Source organism: Aptenodytes patagonicus, chromosome 21 (assembly GCF_965638725.1).
Source record: "Aptenodytes patagonicus chromosome 21, bAptPat1.pri.cur, whole genome shotgun sequence".
Taxonomy (NCBI): domain Eukaryota; kingdom Metazoa; phylum Chordata; class Aves; order Sphenisciformes; family Spheniscidae; genus Aptenodytes; species Aptenodytes patagonicus.
The window spans coordinates 4,139,202-4,163,685 of NC_134969.1; the positions used below are offsets into that span (position 1 = coordinate 4,139,202).

Here is a 24,484-nt window from a genome sequence, read left to right on the forward strand (position 1 = left end):
AGCAAACTGCTGAATGCAGCCCCATTCATAAGTGTTCAGCAAATTAAGATTTTATAATTAATGGGCCATTGGTTGCCGGGTTTAGCAGTGAATGGGAAACTCCCATTCGTTCCCAGAGCTGAAGTTCAGAAAACTTTTGGTTCTGTTAAGCGCTTTCATTCAATTTTTCTTTTTACAGATGATGAAATTCGCTTGGGATAACTACAAACAATATGCACTTGGAAAAAATGAACTGCGACCGCTGACTAAGAATGGCCACATTGGTAACATGTTTGGTGAGTTCTGAATCAATTTTAGTGCAATTTTGTTGCATTTTTTTTAAAGGTCATGTGTCCATGTCAGTTCCTTTCTCTGCAATGCAGTGAGGTATCTGTAACAGCTTTGATCTCTTTTCTCTTTCCATTTTTATGAAGTGAGACTTTCAGCACAGCTCCTAGGGGTTGCCTACTGATATTCCATTGCTGGCAATCTCATTCCTACAGGCATCTCTCAATGCCCAGCCTGTATCACCTCTGTGTACAGATCTAGCACCAAACGTGTCTGAGAACAATGCTAAAACCAACCAGTGTCTTTATTAAAACATGAAGTCAGTCCAAACCTGACAATGCTGTTATTTGTCTAAGCTTGTAGACGTCAGGACCTGACCAAACTGAGCATTTTCTCTCTCGTTTCTCCACTGTTGAGCAAGATGTGAATTCCATGAAATATTGAGTGAGTGAATCAATATTAAAGGCTCTTTATACTGTGTGCTTACTGGCTTGTATAATTTTACTCTTTAGCAGATTACCTTTTTTCATGTGAGTCACTTACATAATTTCAATGCTATTTCCCTGCTTGTTCTGGTGGGATACTTGTTGACTTTCTGGGATATAAATTGCCTTTTTCCTCATTTGCACTCAAAGCATTTCCCTGCTCTGCTCACTCTGCCCTAGCTTGGCCTTGCCTGCACAGGTTGTGCCATGGTGAGAAGGTGCAGAAGATGGAGGAAAGCCAGCAGAACCTGCTTTAGCAGCCCTTTCCTACTCCTCCTTCGGGAAGACTTGCTGTACAGAGGTCTCTCGGCTTCTTTCCACAGGACTCTGTTTTGCAGAGATTATCTCCCAGAGTCCCTTGCCCAGATTAGGGTGGAATAGAGTTCTTCAGTGGGCAAATTATCTGTGAGCTTTATTTCCTCAGGGCAAAGGGATTGGACTAATACAGCATGAAGAAACACTCCCATTCCTGTTTTTGCACTCTCTAAGTGTCCCAGTCCTCCTCTACATCAGATACATGACATGGATGTGATCTTTCAGACAGTAGATGTGGAGATCTTCTGCTTTGTGTGGAGAGGCCTCCTACGCAGGCCTTGTTAGCTTTGGGGAGCTGTGAGAGGTATGTGAAAGTGAAGGTTTGAAGGTGGAAATAGCATCATGTGTCTTCTAGGATGGCCAAAACCTTGAAGAGCAGCAGCCCTGTTTGGCCTCTGGACTGCAAGGGCAGATGGCCCTGACGGAGGCGGCAGAGGAAGGGCTGGCCTTTAGTTTAGCCACAGCACGGGGAGAAACCTCTGTGTTCTGCTTGTGGTACCACCATCAAGTCCTTTTATTGCCGCAGATGAGGCACTTGTCTCTTTAGTTCCTGCAGAAGTACCAGGAGCGTTAGCTCACATCTGGTTGTGCAATACTGTAAGTTACGTGGAAGCTGCGTTAGTGATGGCTGGGCTATCTGGAGGAGGCAGTTTTGGAAGTGTGCCTTGCACTAGCACAGGCTGTGTATGACCAGCCACTGCTCTTGCCCAGTCTCACTTTGTCAGGAGCAGTGATTTGGGTTTGTTTGTTCTTTGCCTTCCTCTTTCACCGCCCCAAGAATACCCAGATTTCTTACTTGAGAATTTGCATTAACTTCAGCACTAAGTTAAGCATTTTGCAACTTTTCCATTCTGGCAAGCTTGTCAAAATTCCTCAAGGAGTGTGCCTGTAAACAGACAAAAATATTGAAAAGCTTCTAAATGCATTTATCATGCTAAAACAATTGGCAGTACTTAGTGTGTTTGTAGCGTGCCTATGAGCACTCTCAAGGAAAATGCTTTGGAGCACAAGGATTTGCAGACAATTGCAGAAAAGAAGCTACATGGTACATTTCAGCCTCTTAATAGGCTTTTCCTCCTTTTAACTGTGGCTGGTAAAGAATAGAAGCATTAGGCAATCCGTTGCTGCAGCCCTCTGTCCCTCTTGTCTTCAGAGACTTTTAGGAATTAGAACAGGGCACTGTTCGCCCTCTTCATTGTTGCCCATTCCCCCTCCTGTCACATCATGCATCTTTTTATTCCAAACTACAGATGTAATGGAGGCAAATCGGGTACTCTCCAGGCTGGAGGTGTCAATATTAAGCCGAGATTTCTCTGCAGCTGCTTCCATGTGGGAGGGAAGAAATCTCTTTCAGGCTATTTTCAAGTATGTTTGTGTGCATGAGAAGCAATCGAGTTCTTGAAGGGTGATACATTTTCCTGTTGTGGATGTGATGCTCACTTGTAGCCTAGCCTTCAGTTTAGCAGCCTCACCCTGGGGGAAGCAGGGGAGCTGCTCTTTATCAAATATTCTCTCTAATCAAAGTAGAAATACAAAGTAAACATTCACCTTCTGCTCCTACATAGCATTCTGCTTCTCTTAACAGCCATGAGCTAGCATCCCTCCCCAGTGTCTGCCCCGATGGCAGGAAAATCACAGGCAGAAAAACTCTTGTATCTCCACCCTAGTTCATCTCCTTTCTCCTCTGCCTTGGAAGGTGGCAGCTCGCATCTGGGAGAGTGTCTGTACAGTTTCCATACTTCTTCATACGCAGAGATCAGACTTGCCCGCTACCCAAGTAAGTGCTAGGCTGCTACACACACTGGAAGGCAGTGTTCCCACTCGGACTTTGGTCTGGTGACTTGGTCTTACATTCCTGCTTGTGATTGATGCTCTCCAGATCCTACTCCTAGGGCATCAATTTCATCAAGATTCTCCTGTGTTCTGGACGTAGCTTATTTGTACAGAAGTCCTCTGCTTGCTGTCATTTATAATCATTGCAACTTGAAAGCCTTTTCCTTAAACCCACTAGCTGTGGTTCTTTCATAAGCTTTATTTATTCATCTGTGATGCTTGTGATAAGGTGTGCCATGCTAAACATCCCATCCCATGCCCTCCAGTGGGGTAAACATGTTTTAGACTTGCAGCCATTTCAGATGTGTGATGATTTCCCTGGAAATTATGCCATGGAAATGGGCAAAGCACACTACTAGGGTGGAAGGATGATCTCTGTTAGAATAAAACCTGCACCACAAGGTTCTAACGTGAATGACTGCGCAACTGCGGGGTTTTCAGAATTATCTGCAAAATTTCTCTCTGCACTTAAGCTAACTCAAGAAGACCTGCAGAGCATCTGGCCGCTGTTAGAATCAGGCCCAAAACATGCTTGTTTAGGAGAACTATTTAAGAAAAATGGCGCAGCTGGGATTGTGGCTAAGGGTGAAGGCTAGAGATCTTCAGGTATGTATTCTGTTCCCAGTGCTGACCTAGTTATTTTAACCCTTCTTAACCCAGCATCTCAGCATTCCTGTCTTTGGTGTTATGAGCATTAAATTAATTGATGTTTGCAAAGCACGTTGAATTCCTTGGAGTGAGGCTGCTGGAGAGGGCAACCGTATTATGTAGCGCAGCACTTGAAATGCACCTGTCACTGTGATACCCAGCATTAGATAGCTGAATTATTATTCAGCCCACTCCCTGGGTCTGTCATAGCCACTTATTTTTCTGACAAAATGTTTTTAAAATCCTGTTAGCTTTACAGAGTTTCTCTAGCTATGGGAGAGTGAGCTGGCATCTATTTCTGCTCATGCATCAGCTGAATTGTCAGTTACATTTTGATTGCACAGTCTTTTAACAATGATAAGGTAAGAAGCCCGATTTTCAGATATCTCTTGAAGTGTGCAGTGCTGGCAGCAGAAGAATCCTTCTTTGACTTATAACCTGAGCCAATTTGCTCTGAAATCAGTGACAACAAGTAAATACGGAACCTTGCTGTGCTGTTGCACAGTCATTTTTCACCACCTAACTGCACATTAGTATGTTAATTTTAGTAAAAATATAGCAATCCTTAACTAGTTTTCCCCCCTTTTTTCCTCTCTCCCCACTTGAAACCACACCTAAAATTGTGAATTGCCATGTCACAGCCATCGCTTCTCTCCGCATATGCTGAATTTGTGCGTCACTGTGAGGTTCTGTAGCTTTATCTGATGTGAATCCATGTGACAACTGTCACATCTAGGACACAGCCGGGTCACCAGAACTGGATGGCAAAGATCTGACAGCAGCTGGATCTGAAAGATACAAGGCGTTTAGTGTTTGTCCTGGTGTAGGGCCCTCCATGTTGTTGCACTTCTGATTGCTTGGTGACAGAGTACACAGGGCTATCTGCACAGGCTGGATAAATTGGTGGCTGCTTAGGCTGTGTTTGTGTACTCAGCTCAGACCTTGGCCTGAACTGTCCTGACTGTTTGTTTTTAAGACAGGAGGTCATTGGTCTCAGTTGCCTGGAAATAGTGCTATTTTGGCTTTCCAGGATAAAAAAAGGGTTTGAAGTGGCTGGGGAAGAAAAGCAGTGGCCACAGGAATATATACAGAGAGGCCTCTAAAAAGTACCAACTTGATTTTCCTGAGATTCAGAAACCTTCAGGTTTTTTCTCCCTGGCAAATGCAGTGCAATCCTACCGGACTTTCTCACTGCACTGTGACCTGCCCAGTCTCTGATCTGGATGGAGATTCAAGTAACATCTCTCCACTGGACTTACACCACCAAGCTCCTTTCACAGGAACTTTTGGCAGCAGCTAGAGTGCTCTTTGACCGCCACCTCAGGTGCTGGGCCCAATTGGACACAAAAGGCTCCACGTCCCAGAATTAGTCCCTTCAACCATCCAGTCTTGCCTGTTGAGCCAGACATTTTCCAAATAGCTGCTTCCTGCATCAGTGATTTAGGTAGGAAACCATGAAGCAGGCACGAAATGTGCCCACCTCAGTTAGAAGCAACAGGAGTTGATGTATGAATATTTAACATGGGAAAGGTAATTGGATGAAAATACTAATTTAGCAACATTCTAACTAACAGAAGAGAAATGGTAACCTCCAATTGTGCAATCACTTGATGCTGCTTTTCTGTTCTGCCTATGAGTCTCTTTCCCTGTGATCACAAAATTACAAAACCTTGGAGTGTCCTTTTATGTGATTAAAATAATAATAATAATAATAATAATAATAATAATAATAACAACTGCTCTCTGAATTTGTATGCTGGATTATTCCTGCTGCCTATTGCATATGACACTACATGGTTGGCCCCATGGGCTCTTTAAAGAAAAAAATATATTGTAATGAAGGTGTTGCTGGAACACTGTTGCTCCCTGGCATCATCTTTTTTTTTTTTTTATGTATAATGTTACCCAGTTGAGTATTATTTTCAGGAAGGGCATTCTGAGCTGACGTTGGCTTTTGCTGTCACTGACATCTGTAGCAACAAACATATTTCCTGTCAGCAGGAAGCAGTGAATCAGGATATCCTCCAAACATCAAACTCGTCGGAGATTGGTTGCATGATTCATGTTAGAGCTGACATTTATCCCTGTTATCCCTCCCCCCCCCGCTTTCCACCTGCCAAAGATCACTCCTTCCAGACACCAAGGTTGTCATTAATACTGCAGGAGATCCGTTCCCGCTCTGCTCTCACCTTGGGTCATGCTGAGAATGGTGGCTTCCTTCAAATGTGCTGTTTCAAGCATTAGCTCAAACATCAGGGCTCCTCTGAACCCTAAACCTCACACAGAGAGATTAAAGCTTATTACAGTGGTTCAGCTGACAGGTAGTAACTTGTCAGCTTGAAATACTCATTTAAAAAGTTTAAACAGAAAAAACCTATTAATGTCACATATAGTGGCCTAGGGCTGCCTTCAAACACCTTTGCTATCAAAGCCCTTATTCTGGGGCTGAGCTAGACCTGGTCAGCTCCGTTGTGGCAGCAATTCTTGAAAAAAAATTTGGTTTGAACCAAATAGATTCATCTCCCCTCAGCTGAGATTTACATCTTAGAAAACAAAAATCAAACTCAGAAAATTCAGTGGAGAACAGCCTTGGCCTAAGATGCAAAGAGAGATGCACGTTGTGTTCAGCCCAGTAGATATGAGGACAGCTGCAAAGATTGGACTGGGCCTGTCTTCAGCAGGAAACCGGGCAAACTTCACATTATCTCAGTGTAAAAACCATTAATCATCCCAGGCTTCCTCATGAGTTCCGTGAACTTTTCATTGACCCTGAACAGGGTTTTGAGTTTAATGAGGCCTAAAAGTAGGAGAGTGTCTTGGGATTCGTCAGAACTGCTTTGCACAGCAAAATGGAGGAGAAGGAAACAAAAAAAATTAGAAAAACAGCCATTAAAGTAGCAAATGAAAGCAGAAAAAGAAAGAAAACTGTGTTGACATGTTGTGACTAGAGAGCGTTCTTTGGGACCTCTTTTCAAGATCCTGAGGAGTAGAACATACACCGTTGTGGCGGAAGCAAGCCACGCATGAGCAGCCCCATTACCATGTAGACATGGGAACAATCCAGGCTGTAACTGTTGTTTTGGTTTTTTTTTTCCTTTTTTCAGACTTGGGGGACTGTATTTCAGAATACAGTGAGTTTGTCTTTAAGCTTTTTTTCTTCTTTTTTTATGTTTTAATTTTTTTTTAATCACCCCGTCATGGATGTTGTTTGTGCCTCATTCCGGACACTAATTATGCGGAAATGATTGTCTAATCTTCAGAGATATTGAGCGTGTGATTAAAAGGCAGCCAACTGAGAGTGGGTGTAGTTGGACTGCTCATCGATTCTTCTCTGGATTGCTGAGGCGTTGGTGGCAACTCCACAGCAAAAGCTGAGCTGGAGGTTTGGCACTTCCAGCTGGCTTGAACTAACATCCAGCATCCACTCCAAGGATCTTAAGGGCACCCCTCTGTGTCGACTTGATAGTAACACAGGGTATACAGAGTTGAATACCAGACTTGAAGCGCCTGACTACACAGATACATTCTGACCAAAGCAGAGGTATCTTTCAGAAATGCTGAGGGCCGTTTGTCTTCTAGCCACCATTTGCAATCAGACCCTTTACGTAATTTCTGCTGCAGACGCAAACCCACCTGCTGACATGCACTACCAGAAACTACGTAAAAAAGCAGAGCAAGTTAAGAATCTTTAAGAGATGTACTTTTAGCCATGCCTTTTTATGTTGGAAATATCTTGAGACTTCTGGTTTTCTTATCTTTATCCCTCTGTATTTAGCTTTTCCTTGTTTATTCAGAGGAGATGGGTAGCTATAAGCTGTGTAGCAAAAAACCCACTTATCTTCTTTGTTTTTAATTCACTCCTTTTTCACTCTTGAAATTTCTGAAGAGATTAGGCAGGTTCAGAACTGGCTTTGCTGTGTTAGATTTCACATTTAGAACTTAACTGCTTTATCATCTCTTTTTTTGTGCTACTGCTGAAGTTTCTTGCCATCCTCATTATGTATCTCATTGGATATTCATCTGGATTAGTGTTAGATTTTGACATTTTTCTATTCACCTTCAGGAGATTGCATTTCAAATGGCTCCTGCTACAGAATTTCCTTTTCTATAATTTCTCCAGGTACTTGTTTCCAATATTTTTTTTCATCTCTGCTGCCTTTTGGGACTAGAGAAGTCTCTTATCTCACTTAATCAGTAGGTTTTAACATCATCCCATAGGACGTCAACTTTCAGATTTGTCACTGGTTTCAAGGTTGGATCTATGTGTTCAGAATATTGTGGTAGGCACTTGTCATTTGAAGACCTCTATACTTTTAAAAAATACTCTCTTTTAGCCTCTCAAGATTGTTCTTGTCTCTAGAGAGAATTTTTTGGAAGTTCAAGAAAATCCCTTAGCCTTTGCTTGAGGCATCAGTGTGAAAAATGGGGAGGATTTTTTTGGACTTACTAAAATTGTTCATCCTTCTTCTGATGTTTTATTCTCAAAAAATCTACTGCACCCTAACACACTTTATATGCAGCTCCCAAAAGAAAAAAGGAGAAAAAAAATCAGCGCAGGAAACTGAAGGTGTTTCAAGAGGAAGTTCTAAAGGCAGAGGTTGTTTCCATACCAGTTTCAATATACCCATAATATCCTTGCTCTGATACAAACTTGCAGTTAAGAACACTGAAGTTATGCCTATTTCTCACCACAGTGCTTTTACCTGAACACAGGATTACATAGGGATATCATTTCTTCACAGAGCTGGAGGACGGGAAAGCACAAATTATGTGAATACTGAAGTGTAGCGTGGTCCAAGATCACACATTCCCGGTGATGGTCTTCACAGCAGCCTTGATTTGTCTGTCTCACATCTTAATTTCCAAACTCAAATCTGTGCTGTGTTTCTGCAAGCAGGAGCAGATAATTCAGGAATGAAGAAACTGAGGATCAAGTTTTTCCTGTACATGAGAGCAGAGAGCTTTCATTGACTTCACCGAGGCCTTCTTCAGGCATCTGGAAGTGGAAGTTGCCTTCAGGCATTAAAATTAACACCTTTTGACTAGGCTAGAACGTTCCTTCTCTCTTGGCAGGCTGCATCCTGGTTGCTGTGGGAACCAGCATTTTTAATTTCCTGACTTCTGTGTACATCCAAAATTGTAACTGTGATGTACTCTGTCACTAAGGTAGCTTTGGGGGTTTGCAGGGAACTGAGCCATCAAGAAAGCATTTTATGTAGCACTTCCTTCCCTCAGAATCACTTTGGTGCACCTCCAAGGGGCATCTTCATGAGGCGTTTTGGAGACCTGCAATTCTCATTCATCGTAGTGAGTAATCACAGAATAAAAAAGGAACAGTGAGAGGTCATTTAGTCCTTCCCTTCTTAAGCTATCCCTAAGCTACCCCATGTTGGAAAGTCACCACAGGCATTCTGCTTCAGCGCTTTACGGTTTTAAAGCTTGTACTGGTGTCTGACCTTGCTCTCCTGCAGAAAGTTAAGCTGTGGCTTCTTGGCCTCTCCCCATGGATGTGGAGAATGGTTTACCATCTTATTCTTTGCAGCATCTCTCTGTGTCTTTGCAAAATGTTGCCAAGTTCCCTTTGATCTTCTCGCCTCAAGGCTGAGCAACGCTAGACCTTTCCAGCTTTAATTGTAGGTCACGAATATTCCGTGGCCTTCTCCTCAGTGCTGTGGCTCCCCTCTGAAGTCCCCAGACGAGCCAAATGCTTCTTCAAGTGGACTCTGTGTCCTGGCTGAGGCTTTGCCAGTGCGGAGTGGAGTGCGAGAGCCTTTTCACGTCTTGCATGTGACACACACTATTTACCCGTCCTGGGGTGGGGTTTGCTCCTTTTTGTAACATTACAACGTTGTTGATTTCAGCTGAATTTGTGATCTGCTGGAGCCTCGGTATCATTTTCTGCAGAGTGCTGTCTAGCCGTTTATTTCTTATGCTTCGTGGTTCGTTGTTCTTCCCTCAGGGTGAAATACGTTGTGTGTCCTTATTGAATTGCATCCTGGTTATTTCAGACTATTTTCCCAATTTGCTAAGATTATTTTGATACCTAATCCTGTCAAGCGGCATACTGGAGAGCATTTGGAGTCTTTCAGCCAGGGTCTTGTTGGTGCGACTTTAACAATATCGGAGAGAAAAGGAAGAATATGGACAGATGGTTCCAAGTGATGGAGTTACCATGGCTTAAAGTGTTCCTGCTCATCAGCCGAGACATGGTAATGGGCCATTTGCATTCTCCTGACCCATTGCATTCACAAATAAAATGTATTTAGATTCTTTAATCGTTGATTATTAGCTCAGCTCATGAGCAGTAACTTGAGTGCTTAGCAGTATCTGGATTGATAGCAGGTGTCCAGGCCCAGCACCTCCCATTCTGTTGCATACTGAACAGCATAATTAATCCTATTAGCTTTATTTTGAGGCAAAGGGCAGTTTCATTCCTGTATCTCTGAATTCCCCTGCTCTCAGACCTGGGCTTGTGTTAAGGACCAGGTCGTTTCTGTGAACACGCTATGGGAGGTGCTGTTTGCTTGTCTGGACTATAGATAAAACCACGTCAGGGATGAGCGGTTTTATAACCCAAACTAGAATGCACTGTCTGTTCTGCAAAGCCCCTCCAGAGCGTATCTTATCTGCTGAGGGAAAAATACCGTCTAGAGTTACAAGCTGCATCTCTCTCCTGTGCTGTCATAACACATCTGCCACAGCCACTTTTTGGGAAGTGTGTTCGGAAGATAGAAGGGCACCTTCTTCCTGATTATTACAATGAAGCGTCTCTCCTTTGAATTCTGAGATGAATTAGCAGTCTCTGCTCATTAACTGCTACCTATATCTCTCGGAGTCCACGGATAATAGTTGCAGGTAGGATGTGTGCGTTTGTTTTAATAGGCCTGTTGGGACCCCTCACATTAAATGATGCAACTCCTCGAGAAGGTATGTGAAGGAGCAGTAAATAGCATATAATCAGATTAGCTTTAACCAGTCTAAAATTAATTTCAAACATCCAGAAGAGGAGAGACCAGCAGTATTTTGCCCCACCAGTATTGCTGCTGTTGTCTTCTGCTTAACCTTCTTGAACTGTTCCTCCCTGAATTACTCCTTGCTTGTCAAATTACCTATCTTTGCCAGAAGTAATCACCTCTGCCTCACTGACATCTGAGCCCTGTTGCCCAAACAAAGGAGAACCTCTTTCCCGAAGGAGCATTTGAACGATTATTGCTTTCAATTTTCCTCTGCGCTCTCCATAGCCGACATAGTCTGCCTGCAATAGAATCTGTGTGTCATGGGAAACGGATTGGGTACATGTGGAGAGTGGATTTGCAGTATCTCTCCTGTATCAAGGATTGTGTTCCTGAGGCTCAGTCAAACCGCTTCCTCCTCTATGACACTTTCAAATAGAAAGAGTTTGATTTGAGCTCCAGGAGGGTTGGAGTCATGCAGTGATGGGACGGTGCCTGTTGTTGGAGGATCGCTAAATGATGAAAGATGGTTGGAGAAACTGGGGAAAAGAGGATTAAACTGGGGAGCTGCTGCCAAGTATTAAATACTTAAAGAGTCAGTTGGCAATAGGTGCTTATCATATATCTTCTCTTCCCTTCCACTGAAGGAAGTAACTATCTGAAGGGCTGTTACTGTGACAAGCAATTCATTTTTATGCTGAACACCTTTCTTTTCTTTTTTTTTTCCCCAGTGCATAATAAGAATATTGCTAACCTGTTCCCACCAGCCTGATCTCCTCCAGACACAGTCTACTTTGCCACATTCCTAAATGAGCATGAGCTCTCTTTCTCTCTCTCACCCATCACTTGTGCAGGGGAGAGCTGCCACTGCTAGTTCAGTTTGAATGATAGACTTAATTCTTCAGGGGAAATTGATATTTGAAAAACATGAGTGGTTTGTAATCCAAAAAAGCTATTTCTTCCCCAGCTGGAACACATTCTGTATTAAATTTGATCATAGCAACCTAAAAGCCAACACTTCAAGATGCTTCTCTATGATGCCAGATTTACCTAGAAACTGTGCAGCACATATGCTAACACCCTTTGTGTAGTGCAGGTGGAACTGTGATTCATTATCACTTCCCGTGAACTTGGAAGATCGTTCCTGCTGACAACAAAAAACAGACTGAGCTATCTTGTGGGCCAGATGTTTGGGTGATCTCCGTAATGCCAGTCTTCAAAATTCCTTGCCTTTAGGTGGGAGGTGGGTCATCCCTTGTTTGGCAGATGGCTCTTTCAAGGTGGTATTACCTTTCGGTCTCTTTGCATGGTCTGATGTACCATAGGCTCTGCTGCTTCCAAGCCACGTGCTCCAGGATGAGTTGCTCTCCTGTTTCTACGCATCTTCTCAGGGAATGCTCAGCACTTTGACCTTTCCTTAACTGGGGCAAGTGTGATGTTATCCACCCTACGGTGTATAGGACTAGGTTTTGAGCTGATTTAGGTATGAAGCTTATAGAGTGGCGGTAACCTCGGCATTGTCTTGAGTGATGCCCTGCATCTCGTAAAATGCATGGGTTCGTGATGGATCTGCTAAGTATTTCTTCCAGAACTGCAAGAAAATTAGCATCTCTGGGATCAGATAATTGATAGCTGACGAGGTTAGTAGCCAGCTGGTAGCTTACGAAGCAGGGTCATCACTCTGTCAGCTACCAGAGCTAAATCTATCAGCAATCATGAAGTGGAAGAGATCAGGCGTGGCACGTCAACATAAATTGAAATCAATCTTGGGGTGATGCAGGCTGGTTTGTTGGGATCTGTGGGGGCTTGGCACAGCCGCCCCCATGTCTGTTGCCCCTGCTGAACTGCTGACTTGCTGCAGGGCAGGACAAGCGCCAGGGAGAGGCAGAATCTGAAGCCAACCAGAACTAGTGCGGTTAGTGAGCTGGGAGCCACGACAGCGCCCAGCGTGTTGCCCCAAGACTCTCCAACGATGACTGCTCACAGCTGAGGTTGGCAGGGGAGCAGAGGACAGGGCTGCCCATGGCATGTTGCTCGGTAGAGCTGCCAGTGAGCTGCTGGAGGCCCAGGGCTCTGTGAGGTGGGTTCTGCTCTTCTGCGTAGTCACCCCCTGCTCTGTACGTCAGGGGAGCATGCGTGGGGTGGAGAGTATTTGGTGTGTGACCTTTTGACCAATATCTGGAGAGGAGAGTGAGGAAGATTAATATGAAGAAGACAGTAAAATAACCTTGGATATGAAGTGTTTTCTGATGAAGTCCCTGAAGGGTAGGTGTAGTGGTTTATTTGGAAACCAAAGAAAAATGAGGTTGCTCAAAAGCTAATGGACTTTTTTTTTTTCCAGTCTGCAGGAGAATGTGCTGATAAGAAAAGAAATAGATCTCTTCTAATTCTTGGACTACTTTTTTGTCCCCTTTATCTCTCTCTACTGCTACCTTGTTGCTCAGATGTAATTTGTTTAGTTTACCTTAAATAAAGGGAATAAAGTTACTGTGTGTTACAACTATCAGGTTCACAGACAAAAACCTCAATAAATAAGACACAGTGGCAAGGCTGTAACTCAGGTCTGGTGGTGTTGGTTTTGCAGGCTTCATCTGCAGTATGTAGGTACCGTTCACAGGCAGCTGACGGACCGGGTTGTAATGAGACAATTGTGATGTCTTAACGGAGAAATTTTCTTTCTTCCTGAAAAGGCCTGCAACCTGTTTGCTGGTTTCATTTGGATTTTCTGTTTAATTTATGTCAGCTGAACAAATAGTACCAGCCCTGTCCTAGAGATCACTGACAACTGGCTTGACTCTACTTGTAACGTGAGCAGATTGTCTTTCTACTCGAGAATATCTTCTGGAACTGGATTTTATCTTCCAGTACTGATACCTAGTGCAAGGTTTCCATGCTAGAGGACAATTATGAAAGGAAAAGTTTAAAAAATAAACTGGTGGGAGTGTTTTTGCATGGCCAGCAGTGCCATTCCAGAGGGAAGATGAATGGCTAGTGCAAGGTGCTTAGGATGAGCAGAGACAGAAATGCCAGGTCAGATGATGGTGGATAAACTAATGTGATCAACAGAGATGGCGAGGCAGCAGCTGACTAAGGAACAGGCCAGTACACAAGGGTCTGTTTGCTTAGCGTCAGAGGGGTAGCGTGTGCCTTGCTGTCTACTGACTCATTTCTTGTCTTGCTGTAACTGGTACTGAGTAGAACAGGCTAAAACTTTGGTCAGCATGCTCCATCGCTTTCCCTGAATGTGGATTTTGAAATCTTTTTATTTCTTTAACCAGCACGTTATCTTTATTTAAACCCTTTTTCTTTTTAAACTTGGAGGAAAATGCCTCCTGCTTTTTTGCTGGCAGAAGAAACTAAGGCCCAGACTGGGCAGGGAGCTCTGGCCTAAACCCAGATCCTATCTCAGGAGTTCCAGGCTCCCAACCACTTGTTCTGCCTGACCCAGAGCGCTCCGCAGAGAGGACTGGCAAATCTTCACTGCAAAGCAGATTTTTCAAGAGACTGTGCAGTGATTTTTCACAGTTTACTTTGTTGCCAAGATAATCCTGAGCTGTGGAAAAAGTCTCTGTGTAGACTTCCCCCAGAATTCGACAGTGTGCCACCACCCAGAAGCTGTCTGGTGACGTGGTCTCGGCCAGCTCCCAGGCTTCTCACACAAATCTCTGGATAAATGTCAAAAGTTCAGTCTGGTCTCCAAGCAATATCAATGATAAAAAGAACCAAAAAGAACAAGAAAAGCAGCACTCAGAGATGGTTGCTTTTCAAACTCCTGTTTTAACAAGGCACTGATTTTAATCAAAGCCAGTTCAATCTTTTGAAGCCTTCAGTACCAGCATAACCAGAAGAAAGGATGTCAGTGTTTTCAGTTCTTGTTTTGCCCTGCGTCGCCTGTACCCCAAGAGGTGAAGATAAATAACCAGTAACAACTGGAGTCTTTTGTGCCTCAACAGTTAACAAGTTCATCATGTTTCATAGAAACTGCATCCTAATTTTCATTCCAAACAAGATTTCGGCACTAATTTTTGTTTTGACAAATATGATTTGACATAAGAACAGTGGGAGTCAAGACCTTTCATTTTTGATCTAGGTTTACATTGCGCTGATCTAAATTCCTCCCCCTTTCACTCTTGCCTTTCAATTGTAAACTTGGTTATTAAAGTTAGCAAAAAAACTATTTGAAATTCTCTGTTCTGGAGCATTTAAACAGTCCTGCTATATGCAAGATTAAGTATGATAGCCTCCTAATGACTTGTGCTGTTCATTTTAAGCATTGGCACAATGCATTACTGTACAGATTTTTTAAATGGCTGTGTTGAAAATGAAGGATTTGGTTTCTGTTCACTGAGAAACTTCATAAAGGATTGCTTGCCAAATGGCAGGACCAGGCCCCCTGGGTCTTAGTCTCCGTGACATTAGAGATGATATTCCTTAACCTCTCTCTTGCTCTAGTGCTTTGGCACTGCCTGCTGAATAGGTGTGTTGGTGAGGTTAGTTTGGGCTTCCATCCATCTCTGTGACAGACAATTCATAACAGCAGCGTAATAGCAACAGCAGGGGTACGTGGCTCTCTAAATGCGGGTGATATGGCACAAAGAAGAATTTTATTTGAGCTAAACCCTGACATGAGGGAGATAGTGTTGAAAAGCTGGTGAAGGTATTTCCGTCTCCTGCTGCTTGGGAATCCTTGCACCATTTCCAGCGTTGCAAAGGCAATGCATCTAGGCACACGCTAAATTCATCATTGCTCCTTGCACCTATATAGCAAAGCTGGTGAGAGTTGAGACAGGGAAACTGCCTCGTTGCATGTGATGTATGTGCCATTTGGGCTTTGGAGCAGGGCAGCCGACCTTTAGATCACACACCTGCAAGCCATCGTGTTTAGTGGCTCCCCAGACACAGAGTGGCTGTGGGAGTAAGCAAAGCCATTGGTAAAAGGCATTTCTCCTTCCTGAGGAAGAGGGCTATTAAAGACCCCACTCTTAGCTACTCACTTGCTGAAGCATCACTTTTACAGCTTTTCTAAAGACTCTCAAGGGACAGGCTTGCAGCTGGGAGCCCTTCAAGTCTCATATCTGGCCTGTGATACTCCAAATTGGCTATTTTGGGAATAGGGGAGTGAGGGAAGGCGACTCTCTGTCCCTCCCATCACAGCTGCTCCACTTTGTCTAGAAAATCAAACATTTGCTGAGCTATGGAAGCTGAACGTGTCCTGGGGTTAGGCCACTTGTTTAGCCGTTGGGAGAAGCAAGTGTGGGTCTATGTGCTAAGTCTGGTAGCAAAAGGACTTGAACAGGTAGATCCCCAGCCTGTGAATACCTCACCCCAAGGAGGTATTTTATTTTGGCCAACATTGCTTCCTAGAGCCTGAGTAACTTCTAACACAAAAAAAAAAACCCAACACAAAGCAAATCCCCCCCGAGAAAAACCAACATAAAACTGATTTTGACAAAGGGGTGCCTTTTGATCCCCAAAAGTGCACCTGAAGAGTGATACCTATCAGGTAGGAGAGCTGGTTGGACTTTGTAGGAATGGAGCCGGAGAAGCCAGAAGGAAGAGCAAGGGCTTGGCTCACCCGTGCAAGCGTGCGAGGGTGTTTTATGAGATTCTGGAGATTGGTCCTGAAATGCAAACTGCTGTACTGGCTGTCCCTTCTCTTTGGGCCTGCTATTCTGCATCCTACTTAATGCAAACCCTCTGAGGTAGGATGAAGGTAAATGAATCATGCTTTGTTACCAGTGAGTCACTCTGTTGCCTAACTATTGTCTCTGCTCTTGTCAGTGAGTCACTGACACCTTATTAGAGCAGCTGACAGACCCCAGGCCCAGTTCCCACTAGAAGGAGTGTGATGGGGCTTTGTTTCAATGGCAGCTGGATAGGCTGAAAAGATGGCATGAGGCTGAGGCTCCACGGCCCAGAAGGCTGACAGATTTCCTCTGTTACGGGCAGCACTTTAGCAGTTTGAACCGATAGAGCAGGGGCAGAGCAGGGGAAGACAGACCATTTTCTGAGCACAGCAAAAGTCACAATCTATCTTCTGGTGTCAAGGGAACGCATTGAAAATATCCTGGATGCTCTTGCAAGTGCTCTGCAGTCTTTTTGTTTTTCATTTTTGTTTCTTCATAGTCTGGTTCTGTCCCTTTTCCCTTTCCTTTCCTAATGTTTGTCCTTTCCTTCAGTCCCTGCTCGCTCCTCAGTCATGTAATTGCTGTTAAGAGAAATCTACCCAGAACTGTGCATCTCAGCTTGCTATTGTCTGCCTGCAGGGTGCAGAGAGAGGGTGGAGGCAGAGGTTCTTTCAAGCTGAAGGTTTTACTTTGGCTGCAAGAAGCCATATGAAAAGTTGTGGCTTTCTCTGATGTGACTGTCTTCTGTTCTGTGTAGCTCCCATAGAGACTGAAGGAGAGCTAAACCCAGGATAATGTCACGGTCTCCTGATAAAAGACAGTTCTTTGGGGTGAAGACTATGTCTTTTGCTCAGTAGATCATCTTATTTCCTAGAAAATGTAATCCTGTCCTCTGGGCCCTTTCTAATGGGGGAGCTCAACTGTGCTATGTGAGCAATGCCTGGATCAATGTTCTAGCCCGATAAAACCTGTGGCCATCCCTTGTTGTTCCCAGGCAAACCTGGGTTGTAAACGTGAGCAGGTGCAAAGTGTTCACATCAGTTGAATTTCACATGTGGAATTGGTGGCTTATGAAAGCTTCAGCAAATCAGTTGTAAACTCTTACTGCTCTACTAATGATCAAACGTGCAGTTTCTGTTGTGTACCTGATGCTGCTATGTTTGATTGGCCTGTTTCTGCCTGAATTGGTGGGTTTGATTTGCAGATAATGGGTAGCTAAAAGGAAGTTCACGGATGCAGCAGCAGTTCTGATTGTTACCACAATTATACTCAGTGCCTGCTTGGTGCTTTGCATTGCTTTTCAAGCCTCGATTAGCCCTTACATGTTTGGCAGGTGGTAGGGTAGATATTCTCCACCTTTGATCAGCCCTCGTGGCCTCCCTTTAAACTATACATTGAGAAGAAAGCTGTTCCCTTTTCTCCTCCACACACTGGCTTGCCGGGACGCTGAAGGAGAGCAGGGCCGTGCAACACGTGCAAATGGGTGAATCTTGTGCATGTGCCAGGGGACCCCATCTGTTACTCGTAGGTTCCCCACTCGCCTGACTTGGAGCTTTTCACCCTTTACAGTCCTTGTTCAGCTTGTGATCGGGACCACACACCTGCCACTTCTTGGCCGTAGTCCGTGGGCTTGTAGTCGATACAGATCTTTGTGTTGGGGTCAGAGGAGCCCCAGGCTGCGGTGGCAGCTCTTCTCTTCTGCCCTGTGCTCTGCAGCGGGTTCAGAGAGGGCTGCCCCTCACCTGGCAGGAGGAGCCTGCCTGGCGGCTCCCGGGTCGGTGCTGCAGTAGCCTTGGCAGGCTTTTGTACCTGTTAGTTTCTTTGGTTGTTGAGATTGGCATATGTCTTCCAAAGTGTTCCCCCTCTGGCCCAGTGAACACACATTAAACCTCCTAATGAGCCTTTGGAATTGTGTTTTGTCTTACAAACTCTTGCTGCAAGTGGCTTTAATGAACCCCTAAGCTAGCAGGCAGCAGGGACGAGTCAGCGGTAGGAGAAGAGGGTGAGCCCTTCTATGCAGATTATCTACCCCAGACTAGAACAAGCTGCTACGGGCTTTATCTGTGGTTTTTAGAGATAGCACTACTATTAATGCCCATGAAGGCCCTTCTGAGACTGTATCACTTGAATGGTTTTGTTCCTCCAGACTGGCATTAAAGGACATTCCCACTGAGGCCGTGGGGGTGTGGTGTGCGTACAATGCCATCTCCTCTCCACGGAGTGCTCCATTCAGCACCTTTCACAAGCATTATGTTAATTAATGTAACGTTTGTTAGTGATTTCTGTGGCAGTGTTCACAAGCGAGCTGGTGGATGCTTGTTCCTCTGGGTGGGTGGAAGTAGGAACAGAGCAGCCTTGTTGCCTACATGGATGTCTCCATTCTTCTCAGGCACAAAAGAGTAAATACACTGTGGCTTGGGACGGGGTGGTACAGGCCCTCCTTCAGCTCAAGAAGAGATGAACTTTTGTATTGCTACCATGAGCTGCTGCTTCTGGTGTGCTGCTGCTCTCTCACAGATGAAACTCCAGGCAGAGACCCTGCCACTTGCTGTCACAAGAGCTGCCATGAAGTCCTTCGGTTAGAAATGCCCCTAGACAAGCATCCCTGCGTTCTGCCTGAGGTCCCAGTTCTTCCCACTGGTCCCAGTGGAGGGTTCCTCTTTCCCATTCAGAATGGCCATGGGCTCTCACTGGGCAGTGTAAGAGCTGGTGTGGATCCCAGAGCTGTGTCCAATAGACACACCTTCCCTTCTGGCCATCAGCGAAGTGACCTTGCCTCTCCCGAGCGAGGTCTATCTCCACTCCAAGCCAGTTTTGCTGCAGGATCGGGGGGGGCTTTTCGTAGCACACAGGGCCTTAGATTTGTGGAGACAGGTAGAATCTCAGACATGGAGTCCTGCTTAGAAGTCATTGCTACCATTTCTGGGTACTTTCAGAAGGGTTTCTTTTGAGGGTTTCTTGGTTTCTACTTTAAAACTCCCTCAGAGGGAGTACAATGAGGCTGAAACCAGTAATTTAGAGAGGGGAGTGTCAGCAAGAGTCAAAAGTGACAGAGTGGGTTTTGATTCCTTTTCCCTTTGAAGCTGCTTCCCCTTTGATTACATCCCTCACATTATAATGTGTAGATCTGGAAAGGTGATTATTTTTTAACATCTCTCAAAATAAGCAGCATGTCAAGCAGATATCACCACCTTTATAAATGGGTGGATATATATTGCAACAAACATGCTAGGGTATGTATAGCACCGTCTTTTGACAGCTGAGTATAATTGGAGCCATTGGACATTGTATCACGAGCTCTGTCATGGTCTGATGAAGCAAAGTCTGAGCAGGAAGGAATGAAGATGCTCCTGTAGCGAAGAAGTAACGTGCCAGTGTGCAAAGGGGTGTCAGGGTCCTTCTTAGATGTCCTCATTGTCCTGGCACGTGACAGAGACACAGCAGTGAAATCCTGATGCCTGGGTTTGCTCTCTGCATGGTTGTGAAGAGGAAGGAGGTTCTTTTTTATCATTCTCATGAGATGGCTGAAGCTGACATGGTAGCTCTTGGTATTGCGATAGACTCTGTTAGCTGCAGGAAAAAAAGTCAGCCATGCATTTTGCAATTGCTTCAAAGCTGGTGCAGAAGAAGGAAAACGTCAACAAGACCTTTGCACAAAACACACAGCCTGTGGTTCTTCAGATACAGAGTGTTTAGGGGAATATTTAAAACAAATGTTTAAAACGACACAAAGACAAACCAGCGGGGAAGCAAGGTTTGCCCTCCACTTTGTCAAATACAGGGGAGGAAAGCTAAGCAACTCCAAGCTGTGCTTTAGCGAAGATCCGAGCATGTTCCTAATCCCCGATGCATTTCAGGTATTTAAAGGCCTTACTTGCTAAAAACATAAAAGGCTCTGTAAATTCAAGCAATATTTTTCACTTCAATTAATCATCCCAGAAATTTGTAACTTTATTGTCTCTTTGTCTCTGTTTAGTTTGAGCAAATCCAACTTTTCTCATTGTCTCTCTGCAGATTATGAAAGGCTTTGTGGATTATATCATTAAATTAAATCAAGCCTGTTAGTGTTGCTCTCAGAATATCACAGTAATGGGCTGTGCCTCAGGCAGCATTGCCCTTCCTTCTCTTTTTAAAATGTTTTGCCTGCGTCCGTGTAGCTCTGAGCTGGTCTGTCTCTCCTTGCTAATAGGGAAGTGTATAAAAATCACATAATCATTAATATTGAGGAATCATTAAGGTTGATAAAAGCAACTCTGACTGCGATGATGTTGTTTTTCATGGTCACTGCTTTTGGAAAACATGCCATACAAACATCAGCTCGTTGTTTTTTAGAATCCACCAGTTGATCTAGTGGCTGTTTGACTCCATCTATTGCACTCTCAGAGATAGCTCCAGTTAGATGATCATTTCGCAAGCCTGCAGGAATAAATGGATTTCTAGAGGTTGTCTCTACTGCCTTCATCCCTTTTCCACAGCCGCTGTTTTTGATGCAGACAGCATCCGAAAGCCAGCAATCTGTAGTTGAGCAGTAAAGTCCTGGTTGAGTTTTTATTAGAGCAATGATGTGCTGACTGGCTGAAAAGTGTCAAAACTGCAATCTTGTAACATCAACAAAATAAGGCAGGATGCCTTCAGGAATGCTGAAAGCATAAATGAGCCCTGCATGAAATTGGTGGATCTGAGCACTTCTCTGGGGAAAGGGTATGATGTACATCAGACACGGTCGCTTTTTTCCCCTAATAAGAAAAGACCAAAGTCTTCAGGTTCATGACACATGACTCACCTTTGCCTTCCTCTCCCCTCTGCAGTAGTTCCTCGACGGTGCATCCAGCTGGGTTTTCCTCTCTTAAGCAGAACTAGAATTGAAGTAACACTGAAGGTATTACAAAAGCGTCAAGCCAATCTGAGCATGCGATGAAAGGCTGGGAAAACTGGGGGAATTTGGGGTAGTATTTTAAAGTCTGTTAGCGAGAAGAAGGAACTGACCTGAGCCAAATAGAAATATGTCTCGGGAAAACCCCTGGGCATAAGCAGTGTATGTGAGTCTTTGTGGTTACACTGGAAAGGCAGATGATAGGGACAGAGCCGATACAAGCAGTTTCTCCTGCAGAAATGAAACGTGAACCTCATCCAAGCGTCTTTGCTGCCATTTGCTGCCAGAGACTCCAAGAGGTCTGACTGTCAGGGGGTGGGTAGGAACGTGGCTGCAACTGAGGAGTGTGTGCGTGCGGGCCTGCACATGCAGCTTGCTGACGGCAATACAGAGGCAGCTTCACGCCTGTGTCCCTGGTGTGTTACATCCACAGAGAGATGACTGATGATGATTCCAAACTGGAATCCTCCACGTGAGGATTTGTGTTTGCTGCGTTACCCGGGAAAGTGATGGCCTTTGTAATTAAAGCACAAAGGGTTTTGAGTCACAATGTGCTTCATACCCTCTGCTTTCCCATGCTAGGAATAATTTTAGGGAACCCTAACAGAAATAAAACTCTAGCACTGAGATGTTCCAAACCCAGGGTTGTTAACATCTCTAGTCTCACTTGATCTCAACTGCTACAAGATTGTCTGCCTACGCACCCTGTGTAGTTTTCTTGGCATGGCATGCCACGTCATTCTGTCTCACTGGAAGTTCTCCCATAGTCCATTTGCGTAAGACAACACTTAGCATGCTTTTTTTTTTTACATGAATGACATGGTTGGTCCAAGTACTTGGTTGGCATTTGCTTCATCTGCATGTGTCCCATTGCCGTCTGCTGGAGAATGGTGAGCATGCTCACAGGGACTGTTCTGTTAGCCAAAGGAAGGGAGCTGTCCCTAAAGTCACCCACTCTCTGTTCAAGATTCATTGAGATTAGTTTTTGGTCTCTCTGCTGCCACATGAGGCTGTGTTTTGTATATATGCTGATAGTGGGAAACCCTGGGTCATGGCACGGTGCAAAAGTACTTTGTGCCCCAGATAACAAACACTGCACCATGGACAGAACGATCAAAGTCCGGTCTTGGATGCTCTTGCACAATAAAAATAAAATTCTCTTCCCTCACTTAGAAGAGGGTTATGCTTGTAACTGAGTTAGAGAGAGGCTGAATTTAGCTTTACAGCTGAACAAAGATTAGGGGTGGAGTTGCCTAACCACTTTGGCCAAGACAAGAACTGGAAAACAAGGCCAAGGCTTGCAGTCATGACTGGTGGCTTAAAGTGTGGACCTTGAGTTGTTCCTTGCAGGTATTTTTTCAGAAGTGTCAGGCCTTTGAAAAGTGGGCCTCTCCAAAGCAACCCATTTTGAGTAGCAGAGCTCACTAGTCCTGTTAGAAGATCTCAACCTAGACCATGGCCAGTCTGGATCCCATCCTGACATCCCCAGTGTTGGGACTGGGAGCTGCTGCCTGTCCCAGCTCCTGCGGATTCATTTTGAGCTAAAGACGACTGCGTGAATGGGGCTTCATCACGCTGTTCTGTTTGCAATGCAGGAGGCCTTCGAGGAGCTACGGTAGTAGATGCCTTAGATACTCTGTACATCATGGAACTCGAGGAGGAATTCCAAGAAGCAAAGAAGTGGGTGGAGAAGAGCTTTGACTTGAATGTGGTGAGTCAGTCACTGGGAATGCCTCTCTGTGTCACAGAAACGCTGTGTGTTTGGCCAGTTCTGATCACAGTCTTCTCTAAGAATCATCTGGGGAGGGGACCTATGAAGTCTGTGGGGGAAGAAACCACCCAACTCTGATTTGTTTTTTTAAGGCCAAAGGGACTACTTTGGTGATGATTCACCTCATCTTCTGCCTATACATGGCACAGGGTTCCAGCCAGGGGCCACCAGATCAGACTCACAGTGTCTGCCTAAAAATGAGATTCAGTGTTTAATGTTCTTTGTGTTTTGGTCTGCGTTATAAAAACAGCTGTAATTATTAGATACTCCAAGGAAGTTTTACTCATCAAAGAACAAGTTCGGTTTCATCTCAGTTAAATGTCTGCCTGTGATAAGACAATTGTTCTTTTTATACGCTATAGATTAAGATTGAAAACACTGATCTCCTTGACTGGGCCCTTTGTTGGTGTGTCATTGCTGGGACTTGCGCAGTGGGAGCGTGGCACCTTGGCAGCAAAGTGGGAGCACATAGTGAGCCTCGGTTAGAAAGGAAGGGTATCATCTATAAAAATGGCCAGAGATACGCTCTCTGTGTGGCCCCTGAAGCTTTCCTAGCCACTTCTTCTTAGAGCTAGTGTTAGACTTGCTGGGACTCTGGGTGCAACACATGCCTTGCAGTGCTATCAAATGAAGGATGCTGTCCTTTATCTCACTTTGCGGCCAGGGCCCCTTGCTATAGCTCTGACTATTGGTCTCCAAGCCAGCTCTTGTACTTCTCGTGGGAGAGCTGATGGGATCTCATCAGTGGCATACGGAGAATGTTAAAACCAGAGTGCAGTTCAAACTATTTTTTTAATGCCAGCCTAGTTGTCTGTTGTGAAAAATGGTTCTCCCCTTGGGAACAATGCATGCAGCTGCCTTTATAGAAAAGCATAATTTGGGAGGGCACGACTGGCATTCATATATTCATAAAAGGAAGACCACATCTGATAAATTTGGTGAATGCTCTCAGTACATTACTGAATCGATAAACAAGGGACAAAATCAACTGGGAGATAATTTATCTGGATTTCATAAAAGCTTTTAATCTTGGCCTGCAGAATAGATTGATCTGCAAAGACAAGAATGAATGCTATGGATTGATTGGTGGAGTCAGAAAGCACAGCAGAGGGAGAGAAGGAGGGAAATTAATTAAAAATTGGCTCTGTACAAGGAGCTCTAATAGTCCAGAAAAGTGAGGCAGGGATTCCAAGGCCCACAAACTCTGTTTGAAACCGGGTGCCGTGATCTGTCTCATGCAATTTCAGTCATCATCTCAAGAAGGCACTTGCCCTGATTTGTAACCTGCAGGTATTTGGAAAGGGCGGGCTAGTGCAGAGGTTCAAGTGCCCCTTTGCTCACTGAAGGTGCTGTGTTGGTGGAAGATCTTTCTGGTTTTTGGCTTTATGCATTTGCGTGAGAGTAGGAATCGTTTATCATGCAGATTCAACGGCCAGGAGCATGCATTTTTTAAAGGCACGTTTTGAATGCAATCGTTTCGACATTTGCTGATCATCAGCTGAGTAGGTAGAGCAAAACTTGTTCCAGGTGAGTGGGTTCTTGAGCAATTCAGTGAACCATATCCGTCTGTGTCTGCTGTCTGTGGTGGTGGGGCACAAGGACATCGTGCAGTTTGCCTCTCCATAAGCATGCCCGTGACAGGCACCCTGTGGGCTGTGGTCCTCTCTGAGCCTGCAGACTGGGGTGAGTCTTTGAATGACAGAAAATATCTA

At 44.6% G+C, this 24,484-nt stretch overlaps 1 protein-coding gene across 2 annotated transcripts in view; it reads left to right on the forward strand.

Moving 5' to 3' along the window:
* The window catches only part of MAN1C1 (mannosidase alpha class 1C member 1), a 67,099-nt gene that overhangs the window by 21,123 nt on the left and 21,492 nt on the right, over positions 1-24,484 (forward strand). For both annotated transcript variants that reach the window (XM_076357100.1, XM_076357101.1), the window contains exons 2-3: positions 179-275; positions 22,597-22,712. In XM_076357100.1, the coding sequence (XP_076213215.1) occupies positions 179-275; positions 22,597-22,712 (213 nt within the window). The remainder of the gene's footprint in view (positions 1-178; positions 276-22,596; positions 22,713-24,484) is intronic.